The 17,582-nt window shown below is 46.5% G+C and overlaps 1 protein-coding gene across 5 annotated transcripts in view; it reads right to left on the minus strand.

Moving 5' to 3' along the window:
* Positions 1–16,779, minus strand: part of CLIP2 (CAP-Gly domain containing linker protein 2) — an 80,013-nt gene extending 63,234 nt beyond the window's left edge. For 3 of the 5 annotated variants that reach the window (XM_074845548.1, XM_074845546.1, XM_074845543.1), the window contains exons 1-2: positions 16,240–16,396; positions 573–794 (exon numbers count right to left, since the gene is read on the minus strand). In XM_074845548.1, coding sequence (XP_074701649.1) covers positions 573–684 — 112 coding nt within the window. In that variant the 5' untranslated portion in view covers positions 685–794; positions 16,240–16,396. Of the gene's footprint in view, positions 1–572; positions 795–15,115; positions 15,184–16,239; positions 16,397–16,669 lie in introns of those variants that run through there. The other 2 variants (XM_074845544.1, XM_074845545.1) reach the window with 2 other exon arrangements.
* Positions 16,780–17,582: the final 803 nt, after the last annotated feature.

Consider the following 17,582-nt stretch of genomic DNA (forward strand, 5'->3'; position numbering starts at 1 on the left):
TTATGTATACACTGGATATACATCAACAGACAGCAAAGTTTATGTATGTATGTCTAGATAAGTCATTATTCAAATCCCAGTGCTTGAAATGATTCTATTCAAACAAAGGCACTAATTTGAGGTAATCAGCACAGGACAAATCACCTTAAGTGCCTGGTTCTTACTCTTGCATTATCACAGGCCAGAAGCAATGGCTACAGGACAGTGTTTAAGAAGGTCATGGGCAAGATTCCCATCTGCCTAATTATTACCAGCTCTTCAAATTTTAGTGTCTGTACAGGTATGCATATGCAAACAAGTCAGTCAGGAAGCAGCACCTCTCTCTGTCAGCCCTTAACACCAGAGGATCCATCTGTCTCCCACCTGCTCCACAACCTGCCTGGTTTGTGCGTTAGTTGGGAGAGGGAGGCCATTTACTCACCCCATTACACTTGTTTTGATCCATGCTTGTAATCAATCTATGTACAGAGGGGAATTTCACATCCTACTGAACACTGGCACCACTAGGCCTTTGCCTTTAAGCCAGGTAATCACCCAGGTCAGCTCGTGCTCCTGCTAAATCAAGACCTTACCTTCTTTTGAACCAGTGGTGACAGCAGCTGCAGTGGTCCCCGATGTCCGTCCCACTGGGCTGGAGTGCTTCCCAGCCCTGCCGGGGATTTTAAGTCCACTTGGCTTCAGCATGTTTGCTGTCTCCTGTATCTCAGGCTCGTATTGCCAGTGTCTCAAAGAGCTGTCTTGGTATCACTGTTCAGGCTTCTCGATGATGGACCTCTTCTTCCATTGTCACAGACCTGGGAGAGAAGAGTACAAAGAAATCAGATAGAGAATGGGTGGGAGAGCACCCAACAGGCTCCCAGAAAGCACTGCCCAGCTCCCTCCTCACATCCCTATGATAGTCAGGATCTTTCATTTCTTCTCCTAAAAAACAAGGGTGATCATTTCCTTCAACTCCCATCTTAATGTTACATTCTTTTCCTCAATCTCAGAGTCTCACTTTAAATCTGGAGTCCTGGACCAAAGCTGAAACCTCCTAGAATCACCAAACAAGAATTTAAATTCAGTTTGGAATTGGAGTGACTGAAATCGTTGACTGGTTTTAATGTTTAAAGTCTCAGTTCATGCATCAGCCAAGACCCAGTTCTGTTGTCAGAGCCCTTACCAAAGGCACACTAACAACCCTCAGAACTAGGGCTTTGGTGCATGGCCCCCATTTTCACAAGACTTCAGGGCAGTCACTCCAAATTGAGAGGAAGAGGACAGCCAGTGTCCAAGATGGGACTTCCAGCTCCTTTCCTTAAGAACAAATCCAAAACCTGGTTACAGAAAAAGGGCATCTGAGCCCATGGATTTGCAGGAAGACTGAAAAAAAAACTTCCCAAGACCTAAGCATGACTACCAAACTACTCATTAGTGAAGTCACATAACCCTTCCCCATGCCATTCCCTTCTCAGTAGGCAAATGGAATAAAACCTCCAAATTCCTTGCAAGGATGTGGCATTAACAAGCACACAACTCTTCAAGCAAAAAGTTTTGTGACAAGAAAAGAAAAATAAAGGAAATGACTAAGCTGCTTTAAAAAAAATGCAAAACCATTCCCAATGGATAAAGAAAAACAATCAAAAAATTGAGACTATCAGCCGAAAGGAAGCTAAGGCTGGCTGACTGAGGAGGCTGGGATGCGGAGGGAAGAAGGTGGCAGCAGAGTGAGCCAGGGACAACGGCGACATAACAGCAAAGGGAATTGCAAGGAGAGCAAACCAATGATCAGCCAGAAGCAGGGGAACACCCAGACCTGCTTCCTGGGCCAAGGAAGGAGGCAGTCTGCTGCAGGCAGCACTCCGGAGAATTAACATAGCAAAGATTTACAGATGCTTCCAGGGGGGAATTGCAATAGCAGGGACGGGAAGTGATTAAGGCATGAGTAAGGATTTCAACACAGGCTGGGTCAGAGCAAGGGGAGGGCTGGCAGAGCTCCAGGGAAAGCTGCAAGCAGAGACAGAGGAGGAAAAACCGCAAGGAGAATTCCAAAACTGTATTCCTGAGGGCTCACAAATATCTAAGACACCAAAGAGTGTTTCAGCAGTAAGAGTCACTCATCCCACACCAGCTTAGAGAGACAAAGAAAGGAGGGATCAACAGAGACAGCCTGGGAAGGGAAGTGAAAACCTGAGTGAAAATCCAAGAGATCAAGCCCCGTCTCTTCCCTGTGTCCCCCACAAAGGGTGTTCAGCACCGGGGTGGCTTCAGACACCCACAGACAGCACCAACTGGGGAGTATTTAGCTTACACAGAAGTCAGGGCTGCTTGAGAAGTGGGATGCTCAGACTGCATCACCAGCAGCAGGAACAATGGACAAGAGCAAGCAGTTCTTGTGAAGGAAGAGAGAAAACAGCCTTCCTGCGACAGAGCCAGCGAGGACCAGACACTGGACCAGACGCTGTCACAGAGCTGGACAGGAGGCTGCAGTTTCCAGCTCTATTTAGCATAAAATAGGAAGACAAGTAACAGAATCTGGAGGTGAGAAACATTGATCAGTCTGGTTCGTCCTATCTGTCAAAACATCAGACACCTCCCTCCCACCCACTCCATCTCATATGACGCATTTTGCCCAAGGCTAGCTTTGATTTTACAAAGCAACTCGGTTTCTAGCACTTCTGCTGGCAGGTGATGTGCTCTACCAAGAGATCCCACCCCATCTCCATCACCTTCAACCTGAAGGTTTGCGCTCTTCACAATATGCCCTTACTCCTAGATTTACACATCTCATTGCCCGGTCCTACCTTCTGGCTACAAGGTTTGATACTATACATGCGATTAAGCAAGCTGGGGATGCTGGTTCTTCCAGACAGAACATGATGGCTGGTTGAACCCACAATCAGGAATGGGGGTGGAAGAAGGATAAAAGGACACAGGGAAAGGATAAAACAGTGGCAGAGAAGAATTTAAGCAGGAAAGGGAGCCAGAAGAATAAAAAGATTTCACAGTTTTTCAGGCCTCTGTTAGAGGGAATCTCTGGATCCCTAACTTTGCAGTCAGAACCACATAAACTTTGGGGAGACGGTGAATTTAGTCTGTTCCTCTGTTTTGCTGCTCATCTATGAAAAGACAGGGAACTTCATTTCATTCTCCCTCCTCTACTCATTACCCCTGAAGATCAGCTGGCCACACAAGTCACAGGATATTGTGATATTCTGCTCCTTCTCAGGATGACTGGATTTTATTTTTATGCAGGGGGAGAGAAATAAGAGGAAGTGCATTCCCATTGCATAAAGATTTCTGTCAGAAACCTTTATGCAAACACATTTGCATTCACATACTAATGCTGAAAAACAAATGAACTCCACAGGCTACTAATTGAGCTACCCGCTGAACAGATAGCTTCTTTTATCCTGAAATAGTTACCACGACTTGGTCATGGCCATGCTCACTGGGGTCTCCACGCCATACACCAGATTCAAAAACTTCAAAACAAGTGTCACCCTGCATCACAGCCAGACACCCCCCGCCCAGCTAGGCCCGCTGCGTGCCGGTTCACAGGGCAGTCTGACAGGGGCTAATTCACCTATCTAAAGTGCCATTCTCATCAACACCAGCTGCAGACTGATCAAAGCCAGGACGCAGGGACAACTGCCTTCGTGTGTACCTGCACACTCATTATCACACAGGGAAACGAGGATGAACTTGAGTAAATTTTACTGTAAATGCAGCTTGTTAGAAATACATTGTTAAAAATAAATATCTTTTGAAGAGGACTATGCCTGCTGCTAGGGACAGATACTCCTCCTCTGTCACTAGTTTATTACTCACTTCAACATAAAAATATATGAGCAGATTTTTAGAAAGCTCTGAATGCTTCCTAATGAAGAATGAATGAATGAAGAGCGCAGAGCTCTTCCGAATTACACCATTAGGTCATCTTCATCACCCGGAACAACACTGCCCTGAGCCATCCAAGTCCCACATTAGCTCCCAGCTGAGTGATGCAGCTTTTGTGCTGCAGAAATATCCCCAACCTGGGACGTAGGCCAGTATCTCCACAGTACACTGCCCTGCTCCATTAGAGATAACAACTTGCCCTGAGCTCCTGTATTTGTACCCTCAGCATCCCAACAGGCTCTATCAACAGAGCCCTTCTGAAAAATCTGTTTCCAGCAGTAGATGCTGAACACAGGCAAATATGATGACGTATGTGGCGTAAGAAACACGAGCTATTTTCTCTTTCCTACTCCCTGTATTACCTGCACAAGCTGTAAGCTTTGTCTTCCCATATAACTTCATGGAAATGTGACTTTCTCCAGACACACTGCAAAAAAACCCATCTGTCCCTGTGGATACTCTGGGGCCACCAGCTCTGTTTATTTTGTTTTTCTTCCTTTTCCAAGATGACACAGATTACAAGGATTTTCTACATCTCCGCTAGATTCTTCCTGCAATCTTTTCATACTGGGATGAATGGTTTTGTCTGTTCCCACAACCAAGAAAAGCATCCCAGGAATGCACAATATGAAAGCCTGCTTCAAATGACCAAATGAATGTTCTCCATCTTTTCATCAGAAAAGGGGACAGCTGGATCTGAGTCACCTAGGCTCAGATTCAAAAAAGGGGAACACTTCTCAACTAAGCACAGATGTACATCCAAAAAACACCTTTCACGAGGAGCAATATATCTGAATACGCAAGTCTCCGCAACGCTGGCCAGGCATCAGAACAGCACACATTAAAAACAGAGAAACAATTGGAGGTGCTTCGACTTCAATTATTTCTCAAATGTGGTAGAGGAATAACACAAAACAAGGGTTGGACGCAAAAGCCCATTCAAATGAACATAAGCAACAAAGCAGACTCCCAGATTCAGCACCCTCCCCAGAAGAAAGCCCTCACGGGTATATGCCGATCTAAGGTTCTGTTCACCTCGACATATTGAGTGAAACAACTGCAAGACACAAGAACAGGTTTCCAAACACCAGATTGAGTTGGCCTGAATCCCATCCTGTGCATGGTGCTTCCTTCTGGATGGATCTAGATGCATGAGGTGTTTACCCAACACAAAACCCTAGGCAAGGCACAGGGATTTTGTTCCGAATGCAGACCCAAGTGGAATTTAGACCAGCTGAACACTGCTGTAACAGTTGGGTATATACAGTATTTTGTGGGGAAATAACTCCTTATTTCTTAAAATTAAATATACAGCCGAAAAAGTGAGTACCAAAATTTAGGTTTCTAGTTTTCCAGATTTGGAAATCCACATGTAAGAAATTAAATTTGAAGTTTTCAGTCAGTCATGCATGGACCTTTTCAGGACAAAGGCCCATAAAAAATGGTAAAGAACAGTATCTAGTTATCAGACTGAAGGAAATCAAGGTTACCATGTTGTATTGAAGGTTAATGATAAAGACAATGCAGAGAACCAGTAAAACACTTTTTTTTTTTTTAAACAATCTTGACTCATGCAAATGATCAGTGACTTCAAAGACAACTATCTAGACAGGGAAAGGTTTGCACAATAAAGTCTGCTTTTACCTACTGCCATCTAAGATAATCTTTTGAGAAGCAATTGTGCCATTATTTAAAACACTATGCCACCTTTCCTCAAGTTCATACTAAGGATGAGGAACACCAAGGGTTGGGATGCAGCCCTGTGGCAGCAAGTCTGCAAGCAGTTTCAGCCATTTTCAAGGCTATCATAAGATGTGGTGGTGTGGCTGAATCTGCACAAAGACTCTTGCATTAGTAATAAAGTCACAGCTTACAAAGACCAGGAATTCTGCCTGCAGCTGCTCTGACAATGTAATAACAGCGACTCCATATGGAATAATGGAAAGTGCATTTTACGCCTGCAAGGTAAATCCCCATCCTCTACAGGAAAGAGAAACAATCCTACATGGCTGTCACACAATGTGTAGCTGGGGAAAGTCCAACAGCACTTTGCTTTTGACAAATCCTTCGCATGCATGTTCAGGAGGGTTAAACATAAAAGCAGGAATTTAATTTTCTACCCATGTTCTGTCTTTGTATTTCAGAAAGAGTACAGAGCCTTGAAGAGGTTTCTGGGTTTGGTCCCCCAGCCTCTGTCATTCAAGAACCTCTGGGACTCTGGACAAGAGTGGACCTGCCTTAGCAGAGCCCGAGAACAACCCCTACTCCCCATGAGACCCACAACTGACTGTTCCAGCAATTCATTCTCACACATGTCGCACTCCCCATGCAGAATCTCCCACTGAAAACAGCATTACTGCTTGCAGAAGATTTCAGTGTCAGCCACTGTAAATGCTGAAAACAATCCCTGAAGCCCAGCATCTCCCTGAGAACAAACTGCTAGAGAAGAATTGGGTCCACTGATCGCTGGAGGAGCTCTTCACTCACTTCAACAATAAGCATACAGAATAAAGGCAAAAAGCTTTCAGTGCCACCTCTCTTACTCATCTACTAGGTCTTACACAAACCCCTTACTGGCCTAAAGACACTGATATATTTTTTTTTAAAGTTATGTAAAGTTATTTCATTCCTCGTTTCTGAGCATTTGGTTGCATCCACTTCATATTTCCAAAGTGCTTTTCTGCACTTTCCCCACCCCCAGGAAAATGAGATTTTCAATCAAGAAAGCTCCATCTGCTAGAGTCATTACTCTAGGATACATTACTGCCCAACTGACTGCATGCCAGAGGCAAGGACAGGTAAAGATTTGGTGCCCCAAGGTCACAACCCCACAACACTGGTCATGCTGCGAAGATGGGCTAGGGATTTTAAGAACAGAATTTTGCCTTGAAAACAAAATCCAAAGGCCAGACTCAAACCACAGAGTCTTCTGCGAAAGGGGCAGGAAATGAATCTGATCAACACAGAGACAGGATCTGATAAAGCCAAACTGCAGTTTTGCTAATAGAGACAGAGATTATGCTGGGAAGAAAGGGCAATTTTATCTTTTAATTCCTTAAGATGTTCCATCTGATCCGAGGTAATCATACCATTGCCTTCTCACTTCTCCGATTAGTTACTCCTTCCAACAAGCAATCAGAAACCCATTGCTGAAGTGCATGGCAGATTAGGATTAAATCCTTTCATTTAATTGAAGTATAGAGGAAATAAGAGACCTTCTTAATTAAGGTCAGACTACTCTCCCAAGGAAAGCTTTCCTCTTCCCATAGAGGGAATGGAGGTAGAGTACTGCAGGAATGAAATAAAGGAGAGTATTGCCTTCAGATACACACAGGGAGAACCAGGGGATCCCGGTATATTCTGTCAGCCATCAGGTTTCTTCTCCCTTGCAGTTGAGGAATTCACGGAGGTTCTTCAGCCATAAAGCTCTGTTGTCACTATGTAGTCTCCCTCGCGTCTGAAAGGTTGTTAACTCTCTAAAATAGCCTGTCTTTAGTCTTCTCTCTCACTCAAGTTTTGTAATAATTAGCACAGAACGCAAAGGAAAAGCCCAGAGGCCTTTCATTTAAGAACTGAGATATTTTTTAATCTAGTTTTAGCCACCACCATGTCAGACTAATCACCCTGTGATTTACTTACAAAACAATGGTTACTAAAGGAGGAATGTGCAAAAACATGCCATTGCACTAACTAAAAACCACAATGCAAAACCTGAGGCAAAGTGGGGAAAAAAAACAAAGGATATTCAAGGAAGTCATCATACACAAACTGGGGAGTTAATTACGGGCTTGCTGATGAGCTCACGCTCCCCATGCTGGCAAAATGCCTACTGAAGACTGACACAGTAGACAGCAACAATTCTGCATTAATTGCAGAGCAAAACTATCTCTAATTTGTGGGAAAAATCCTTGGGATGGTCTTGGATCTACACGGGTTTCCGCTCCCCAGAGTTAAGCCCAGGGGGCAGGGCACAGAAATATATAGGGGCCACAACTGCATGGCTCACATGGGAAGGGATCAGAATATACACAGATAGCAGAACTGCTGTCCTCCAGATCAGTTCAGACTTGATCCAGTGGCTACTCAATTCCACAAAAAGGTTTCTTTACAATTCAAGGAGCTTTGACAAAATCCAAGTTTCCTATTCACAGAAAGTGTTATTTGTCATAAGCAGTATCTGGAAAAGAAACATGAAGAGAACAGGCAAAGTGCAGGGAAGACAATGATACCTGATAAACATATTCCATTACAATGGCTTGGTATTTTACTATTGGAGAAACAATTTGTTTAATTAAATATGAGCTATACAATAACTCAGTCATGCTACGCACCCTGTGCAGAGCTGCAGAAGAATCTGAACTTTGGGAATTTCCTGGCTTTTGACTGCTTGATTTAATGTAGCATTAAAATTCAACCTGGCACTTAATCTGTTATTCACTAGAGCTCAGGTTAACATATAGATTTTTATTTGTGCACTTATGTAATCTAACCTCTGCCCTGGACTTTGATTATGAAACAAAAACACTACCCAGGTCCCTCCCAGCCTGACTTTCTTCCCCCCTTTTACACCTGCAATGAAGAATTCTCTGCAGGTCAGCCTTGGTTTGTAGACTGTAACTGAAAGGCTGAAGCAACAAAGAGCTGCAAATAGGAAAACAACTGGTCTTGTAAGTTTTTCCTCTTTGCACATTTAAGTTTTTTGAAACTAGGCATTTTGTTTTCATTTTCAGTGCAGTGTTATGACAGCCTGTCTGATGGTAGTGCAGTTGTACCAGTTTAAACTTGCAGATGATATGGTTAAAAGCAAAGAAATTAGGAATGGAATGCAACGTTTCTGGTGTAACAGAAGATACCTTGGGACACACGGAGCTTGCCACTGAAGCCCCCACTGCGCTCCACTAGTGCTGCTACACACACCTCCAAGCACACTTGTAAAAGACATCATATTAACACAGTCACACATTTAATACAATTTGGTATGCAGTGGAGACCTGGCCATTATAGCAGGAACAAGAGCAAAGCCTTGCCCTGGGCCATTGGTACTGTAGGTGTTACGTAAAGTGCAGAAGAACCCCAATGCAAACAATGTCACATTAAGGAAAAAATTGATCCTGCCTCTCCACAAGCTGCTGAAACTTCAGGCAGGGATGCAGGACAGGAAGGGCCTACCCTGCACCTGATGCAATCCTTTTGTTTAGTTATAAAACCACAAGATTTTTCATTCCTGCAGCTCAGCAGTGTTAGTTTCAGCCTCCGCTGGCTGGCAACCCCCCCACCAGTTGCCAGCCCAGATTTATTCAAGCCAGCTTTCTGCCCACATACCTACTCTGCCCTTTGCACAACTCTGACACTCTCCCATTGTGGCCAGCCCCCATGAGACAGCTTTGCCCTTTCACCACCTTCACTATGTCATTCTGAACAAGCAGTGCTCTCCTTTGAGAGGTCCTGAGATACGAGACTCACTGTTTCCTGGTTGATCTTAGGAGACCTTCTCTAAACCTCCATCATTGAATTCAGTCTCATTTAGACATGGCCAATCCAAAATGCACACAACATCCCAGGCTATGTCTCACCAGGCCTTGGACAAACTCTATGCTAAATACTGCGAGCTAACATCATCTTGTTCCTTCAAACAAAGCAACTGTTCCCAAAAGCTGGAAGAATAACTAACCCACCTTCACACTCTGACTGCTAAGAGTAAGCTGAGATACAAGAGGAGGTAAGCTGAACAGCAAATACAGACCATCATCTCACAGTGGAAATGCAGCACTGACAGGCAGTACTCCTGCTTTCTTCTTCCACAGCAGCCAGTAATCTCCTTGCCGCATAAAGAGGGATGACGATGGTACCAAGCTTGCGAACAGAAGTGTGGTAGACCAGGAAGGTTACACCACCAGTACCTATCAAAAGATCCGAGATCACCAAACCGAAGATGCTAGGGAGGAGCGAGCCCACTCTCTCTCCGGAGCACCAAGGTACCGTGTAAGCCCCATCCCCTCTACCCACACTCAAGCATCCTGCTTCCCCTCGCTGCGCTGGCGCCAGCAGAGCAATGCTGGACGCAGTTATTCCCTGGAGCATCCTCCTCCTCCTCCTCCCTGGGGATTCACCACCCTGCACTCAGCCTCCCACTTAAGCAGCTGACCTCTGAGCTACATGCATTAATTGCTGCTTTCTCCCCAGCCTCTACAAACACTGCGACTTCCCCCAGACCTCAGCTGACACCGACGTACCTACACAGCTCCCACCAGAACCACGTGCTGGGCTGGCCAAAACGAGAGAGGCTGTCACAGCACAGGCTGCACGTATCTGGGAAAGGCTGTCAATTCCTGCCTCCTTCAGCAGCAACAGAGACCTCGCAAGAGCTGTACTGCTCCACAGCCTGGTTTTAATCAGCATTTCTATCTATACACTACCATGCCATTGGGAAGCACACATACAGCAGTGCTTGACGTATAGATGCCGGCAGCCAAAAGGAACAGATCTGGCTAGATGGATCAGTGCTAAAAATGGGATTTAACGTTTCATATCTCTGGAGATAAGAGTGATGCTGACGGGGTGAATCCAGCCTGCATGCAGGTAGGCAGGACAGATGGATCAGCCCACCACTCTCATGAAGTATCACAGCACTACATGTTCTAGTCAGAGCTTTACAGAGCCACCACGTGTCCCTAGCTGCTCCTTCATTTCTCACAGGAACGGGTTGGTTTTATACTGCAAGTGTTGTTAATCCCTCCGCCAATGCAGGCAAGACCACAATTATGTTTTTGTAGAGATCAAGATATAATCTAATCTAGCCAATCAAGTATAGAGTGGTTACAAACAGCAGCCCAAGCACATTACAATGCAGAGCGCTGGCACGATGTCGCCAATGCAGACTGGTCTTGTTTCAACCAAAGAGGAACAGCAAAAACCAAGTTGTCACTTCTAACAATGGCAATCAATGTTTCTGGCACTCTAAGGCAGAGTATATCATAGCACTCCACAAGCCAGAACCATATGATTCCCAAAAGCATCATTTGACTTTGATATTTCCATGTCAGTGTGCTGGAAGTGTTCCCACACCTTCCTACCATCGAGTCAATGTGCTTCGAGTGGGGATTCAAAGAGAAAAAAGGAAAAAAAAAAAAAGCTTGCAGATGCTTCAGAGACATCAAGAGTAAGCTCACAGGTGGCACTGCTTACTGCCAGTATCACTTATGAGAAACATATATACAAATATACATACAAATGTAAATTTTTCCTACGGAGGAGAGATTTAGCAAGTTCAGAAAGCTACTTCATAGATCCCAGTAAAAGCCTACGTAAATGAATGTGTAAAATATGAACTGGGTAAGGCAAAACAGCTTCCTCTGCCTCAGCAGCATATTCCACACAAGCCTGCCTTTTTGTGCCATGTTGTCCATCATTAAATCTCCATTAGGAATGGCTGGCAGATTGGTCATCAGCTAAAGCATCCCAAATGTACCAGCTGGGAAACAGAAGTCCAGAGGAAAAAAAAAGCACTTATTCAAGGTTGCAGACTGACCTACTCCAGTTTGCATAGTAAGGTTCTCAGTTATAAAACAAATGGCTATATGCTAATTATAGCTAAGGAGCAGACTTTAATCACCAGGATAGGCTTCAGGCAGAGGGGCTGACAGGAGCCACTGAGGAAGTATAGCACACAATAAATATATGACAGCCAAATATGAGGCTAAAAAGTCCATTAAATACATCTCATGACATAAGCGCCTCTCCACATCTTCCAGGAGAGGCCTCTTTCTAGGGAGGTTTGTTCCCCAGCCGGGACAGCCTCTGCATCCAGTGGACACACTTGCAGGTCATGAACGGGTGTACTTGCAAAGGATGGGAAAGTGCTGTTTGTTTCGACAGCCAGCTGCTTTTTGCTCCTGTCAGGATTACTGAAAAGTTTCCAGCACTAATTGGCGGACACAGAATTTTTCAGAGCATGATGCAATAAATAAAGTGGGGGAGGAATATGTCAAAGGAAGAAAAAGAACAGACCAGCCAGAGAAAGCCTTTGTTAGTGACTATGCCAGAAGCTGGTGCCTTGGTTTGGAAACCTTCCTCTGCCTCTCCAGAGGATGTGCTGCAAAAGAAGTTCATGCTGCAAAAGAAATTGTGCTGGGTTTGTCAATGAAACACCTTTGTACAGTAACAGGGTGACAATGACAACAAACAAAACAATGGGGAAGACACATACTACGAAGTTCTAACTACAACATTAGTTCAAACTGAGCTAGTCTGTCCAGAGAGGATGTAGAAACTCCCCCACTGCCCACACTATCCTTTAAAAGACAAAACAAAAACAAGATCTTCAAACCTCTGCCTTGAATGGCAGAGATGAAGACAGACTCAGCCTGGAACAGGCAGATGGACCTCTCGAGGATTCTGCCACTCCAAATTGTTGTGAAGTCCTCTCACTGTAACCAATATCTATGCACCCTTTACTACACAAGGCAGGTTATTTACCAAAATAAAATAGGATTAATTTTGACCAAGAGCTCTGGCCCAAGCAATACAATTTTATTTACATTATCTTTTTAAAGCAACAGTGTGAGGGACCACAGGAGAGGGATTAAAAATCACCAAAAAGTGATTAAAGAGTTCCAAGACCCAAATATCCAACATCCACAGAGCATTTCATTCACAGACCTCAAAGGAGGTCAGAACTGCATCACCCATTTTGTACCTGGGAGAAACAGAACAGAGAGAAAAAGCTTTTTCCTAAGATTACTCAAAAAACAGTGTCAGAGATTAATAGTTGCCAGGGATAGAATTAGGCACTACTATCTCTCTGAATATCCAACACATCAAAGGACATGGGAAATCTTTCTGAAGTGTTTACTTTATAGACACAGAGTATAAATACTTTTCAAAAATAATCATTTGGCTTTCCCAGGCACAAATGGAGTTATCAAGGGAGTCAGAGTTCAGAACATCAACTCTCAAAATAAACCAAACAAACTCCAGATTCCCTTTGTGCTTCAGCACAGGGAGATGGGAGATGGGAACTTCACAGCTGGCTCAGAATCTGCAGCAGGGCATTTCGCTAGTCTGTGCCACATTTCTCTACAACTATCCAGGTGGTAAACATTAGCGTAATAAAAATAAACCACTGAAAAGGAAGTACCACCTAATTTCAGTGCCAGTTCAAGCCAGCATCATTTTTTATTCCATCATACTGAAGTAAAAAAAATTTAAACTGCAACAATAAAATATGACAATGCTTGGTTTTATTTCTTCACACATTTTTCTTTGCTTATGCTGCATCTGAAACAACAATAGCTATTTTATATACACAGCTTCAGTCATTTAGAAGGAGATAACAAAACCCATGCCACTGCGTAGGAATGATTTCCAAAAAGTGTGATGCAGAAATATTGTGGGGGTTTTGTTTTGTTTTAAATGGGATTTCTTTGGGATTTTTTTTTTCAGGAATAGCAGTAAGTATCAGTTTAAGGTGCCAGACTCAGAGTCACATGCAATGAAGTCATTTTTCCACTGGTAGCTACAGCAAGAACTACTGCACAATAACGTACGAGCAAGAAATTAAATCCAACTATGAGGAAAGTGAATTTGCTTTGTCCTGTTTAGCATCACAGTTCAGCAAAGTACAAATGACAAACACAGCGCACAGGGTCCTCTCAGCAGAGCAGGAGGAAATGCTCCGCGAGCATGGTGGTACTGCAGAAAGAGACTTTGTACATCAGTGCACTGACAGAATTCTGTGTTTCTCTGTCAGCATCAGGCATAGAGACAAGAGCTTTCAGGCAGGACAGAAAGGACGGCCGCATGGAGAAAGCAGGATTAGAGTAGGACTCAAGAAGACCAAGTCCAATTTCTTTCTCTAACCTGGGCTTCTGGAGTGACCTCGGACAGTTTGCTGTCTTTATTTGGCAGCTTACCTACCTTGGTTGTTTTAGAAAAGCGACCAGTAGAACAAAGCCCCACTCTTGCTGGGTTCTGACATCACCAGTACTATCAGCCAAGGTGCTCTCCCAAGCAAACAAAACCTGAAATTCTACTGTAAATATCACAAAAACAGCAATAAAAGAACAGCCAGAGGTTGTTGGCTGTCTTTAAACTCAACTACAGGCAGCAGAAAACAGGCTTTCTCACCCCACGTCAGCGGCTTCCTTGGTCGTTCTTGTGCCCAGACCCCTTGGGAGATGGAGGGGGAAATGGGTCATAAGGTATTTATAAAAGATATTTATGAAAAAATAGATCTCTCTATAAATACCTACAGATATCTCTAAAGAAGTGCATACCAGTGTCTAATGTAGGTTAGCAACAGGTCATGTTCAGGTCTAGCTACCTGTACCTGGGCTTTCCCAGAGCTTTGAAAGTATATAAACCTTGCCATGCACTGTACACACTCTGCAAAGTGGTACTGACACCATGTATCTGGGGGATAGAACTTGCTTTATCTATTGCCTCTTGTCCTCAGCAGAGTTATCACACACCCCCACACATCCTCCCACCCCCCCAAAAATATATTCATTTCCCCTAGTTTCATGGATAGAGGAGGCATTTTGATAAAGAGCAATCTCAATCAGGAGGTGGAACCCATGCCCTTACCCATTTTAACCACCCAGCCACAGAGGGAAGAAGCACTGGCACACGTAACACAGCTGCATCCCTCGGCACTGGAAAATCCCCCTTTGGGTTCTTCTGCATTTCTTCTGCCACAGCAAAAGCACAAGTGGGGAGAAAGAGGAAACGTACCAGGAACTGCTACTTGCTGGAGTAAATTATGTCAGCTAAGGCTAGAGGCAGCAGAAAGCCAAGCAGAAGAGGAGCACGTACCAATCCTTGGCCTCAGTAGACAATCTAGTCCATACTTATCCTAAGAGCATCTCCTGAAACACACAGGTTTTCCCTTAATTGAAGGCAGGCCCCACACACGAGTGCTCCTGAGATAATAGACTGGTTCCAGCACAGCTTCTCTCCAACATGCCTATAATGGCTGGTGCTAACATTCTAACTTGTGGCTTGTCTCAGAGCTGAGCCTTTGAAGTCCTGTACTCTGAATGATTTCTGGCAGGCACAGCGACATCTTTTCATGAGCACACAGCTGTTTGATGCAGACTCTCTCCTTCCTAGCCCTGGCACGCTATAATAGCAGGCAGGTAATTTCTTAAAATGCCAGATCCCAGACCCATGTTTAAGAATGGGCAGCTGCACCATGTTTAAAGCATCACCTCCCCGGCAATGATGGGTCAGGACTAACCTGTGCTGGTTAAAGGGGCTCTCATAGAGCACCACTGGGTAGAGGAACGGTGGCAGGGCAGAGGCTAAGGCCTACAAGCCCGGTCAGGCACCCCAAATATGTTTCCATCCACACACAGGGCAATTCTTCTCAAATTGCAAGTCACCCTCAAGGAAATGCTTCTAGCCAACAGTAACAGATGGGCTGGTGAAACTTGACATCCAGTCCAGCAGGATGAGTTCCTGAGACAAGGTTTGTAGGCCTGTGAGACCGACGCTCAGCAGAGCAGCGAATAAGTCAGTGCTGACACAGTGCTTTGTCTCCCAGCACTTCCCAAACGCCGTTGCAGCCTGCCTCGACACCCTGGAAATAACAACGCGTGCCTCTGCCTCCATCCCTGGATGCTTCCCCAAACAGACCGTTTGCTGTTTTGTACCAGGAGATGCAAGGGGCAGAGACCCGCTGGCTCTGCCCTGCCATTCACAGCCTGAGCTGTACGCGAGTGCCTGCAGCCCGACCCAGCGGGGCCTTCCTCAGCAGCACCTCTCCTTGCTACAGACAAAAAAAAAAAAACATCAAATCCCGCAGTATGTGGTTAACATCGATATCTGGATCATTAAAGAACAAAAATCCAGAGAGGCGACTAAGCCCAGCAAGCAGTCCAGCTTCCCAGAGACAAAAGAAAATTTTCCTCCCGTTCCGAAGGCAAAACTCGCTCGGCACGGCGCGATCGATGCTGACACCCCCTCTGATCTCCATCTTCCCAGCATCGGGCCCTGCCCCTCCAGCTGCTCCCAGCCCCAGCCGTGCCGCGGGGGTGCCGGTGGGCGGCTGGGGGTGCAGCACCCCCGCGCTCCCACCCGAGCTCCCCCCCCACCTCCCTCCCAGCCGGTGGGTGCCCGGTCCCGCCCGCCCCCCGGGGCTGCGAAGGCACAAAACGCGGCCCATAACGAGGACGGTGCCTCCCTCCCCCGGCCGAGGACAATGCTCCGCCGCGGCGAAGGAGACCGAGCGGCGGATCGCGGCGCTGACAGCGCCCAGACCCCGCTCCCTGCGGGCGTTCCCGCACCGGCTCCATCCGCCCCCTCCTTTGTTGCCGGCGCGCCGCGGGCTCTCAGGGCGCTCCCCCCCGCGCCCCCCCTTACCCTCTCGCAGCCCGCCGGGGAGCGGAGCGGGAGCCGCGGTGCCGCCGCGGGCTGCAGCCCCTGGCAGGCGGCCGCCGTGCCACTCCCTGCGCGGCGGCGGCGGGGCCGGGCGGGAAGGAGGGAGCGCGGCGGGCGGCCGGATTGGCGGAGGCGGATGCCGGGGCCGGCACCGCGGCTCCCGCCCTCGCTCCTCCCGGCCGCCGCCGCCGCCTGCGGGGGCACGGCCGGGCCCTGCGGCCCGCGCGAACAAAGGGGCCGGCCCGGGGCCGCCCCGCGCCGAAATCCTCCTGGTTGACGGGCCCCGGCGCCGCCGGAAGCCGGGCGGGAGGGTGGAAAGGCAGCGCGGAGGCTCGTCCTGGCTGCCCGCAGCCCTTCGCACTCATTTCTGGAAAAAAAAAAAAAAAAAAAAAAAAATCATCGCGAAGTTCACCTTTTGCTTGACGGAGATGCGGCCTCCCTCGCGGTTCTGGGTCTGATCTCTGGAAAGGAGTTCTCTAAGCACACCTGAATTTACATGGTAGCGAATTCGATTGATAAGAGAAGGGCAGGAGGAGGTGGAGGTGCTTCCTGCAAAAAAAAAGGAGAGCGCCTTAATTACCAGGGATTTTCTGGGGAACGCAGCAAAGAGAAAGCACCTGCAGCCTTGGGAACCCGTTGATTCCAAGCCAGGAAGGGTGGGCTGAGCTGATAATCATCACTTGGCCCTCACCACCTCTCTGCTGGTAACTCCCAGAGCTGTACCTGGGCTGACATCAGATGGAGACACAACGGTGCAGGGTCATATCTAGTGCCTGTGCCCTGAAATTGCTTCTTTAATTCGGAGAGGAGTGGAGGAGTACAAGGGCCACAACGCTGTTCAATGCACTTCACTAGCTCTACAGACACCCCGTCACACAGGGGGCAGCGTGTGAGATTTTGCACTCCAGACACTCCGGGGGAAGGCCCGGGGCTGGGCAGTAACACCTGGCAACAGCCCCAAAGTTTTGCTGTGACCCTGCTCCGTACCCAGAGCGTGGGCCCAGGAAATGCAAGTGAAGGGGATGCAGGCAGTAAAGCAGAGAAGAACAAAGCTGAGGTCAACCGAGCATCATCCAGAATATGAGATCTGACAGCCCAGGCCTCAGCAAGACAATCCAGCCCCACGCATCCTCGTTTTCCATCTTGCAGAGGGGAAGCCAAAGCGAAGTGAAATGGCTGGTCCAAGTCAAAAATAGAAACTGAAGCACCTGACTCCAACGCCTCTGCTTCAACTGTTAGTTAGTTCACTGCCTTTCCCTGATATTTTCCCTACATCCAAGCTCAAGTCATTGCTTTGTGGTTCTGGATACAAGATTTTTTGTCTC

Source organism: Strix aluco, chromosome 19 (genome assembly GCF_031877795.1).
Source record: "Strix aluco isolate bStrAlu1 chromosome 19, bStrAlu1.hap1, whole genome shotgun sequence".
Taxonomy (NCBI): domain Eukaryota; kingdom Metazoa; phylum Chordata; class Aves; order Strigiformes; family Strigidae; genus Strix; species Strix aluco.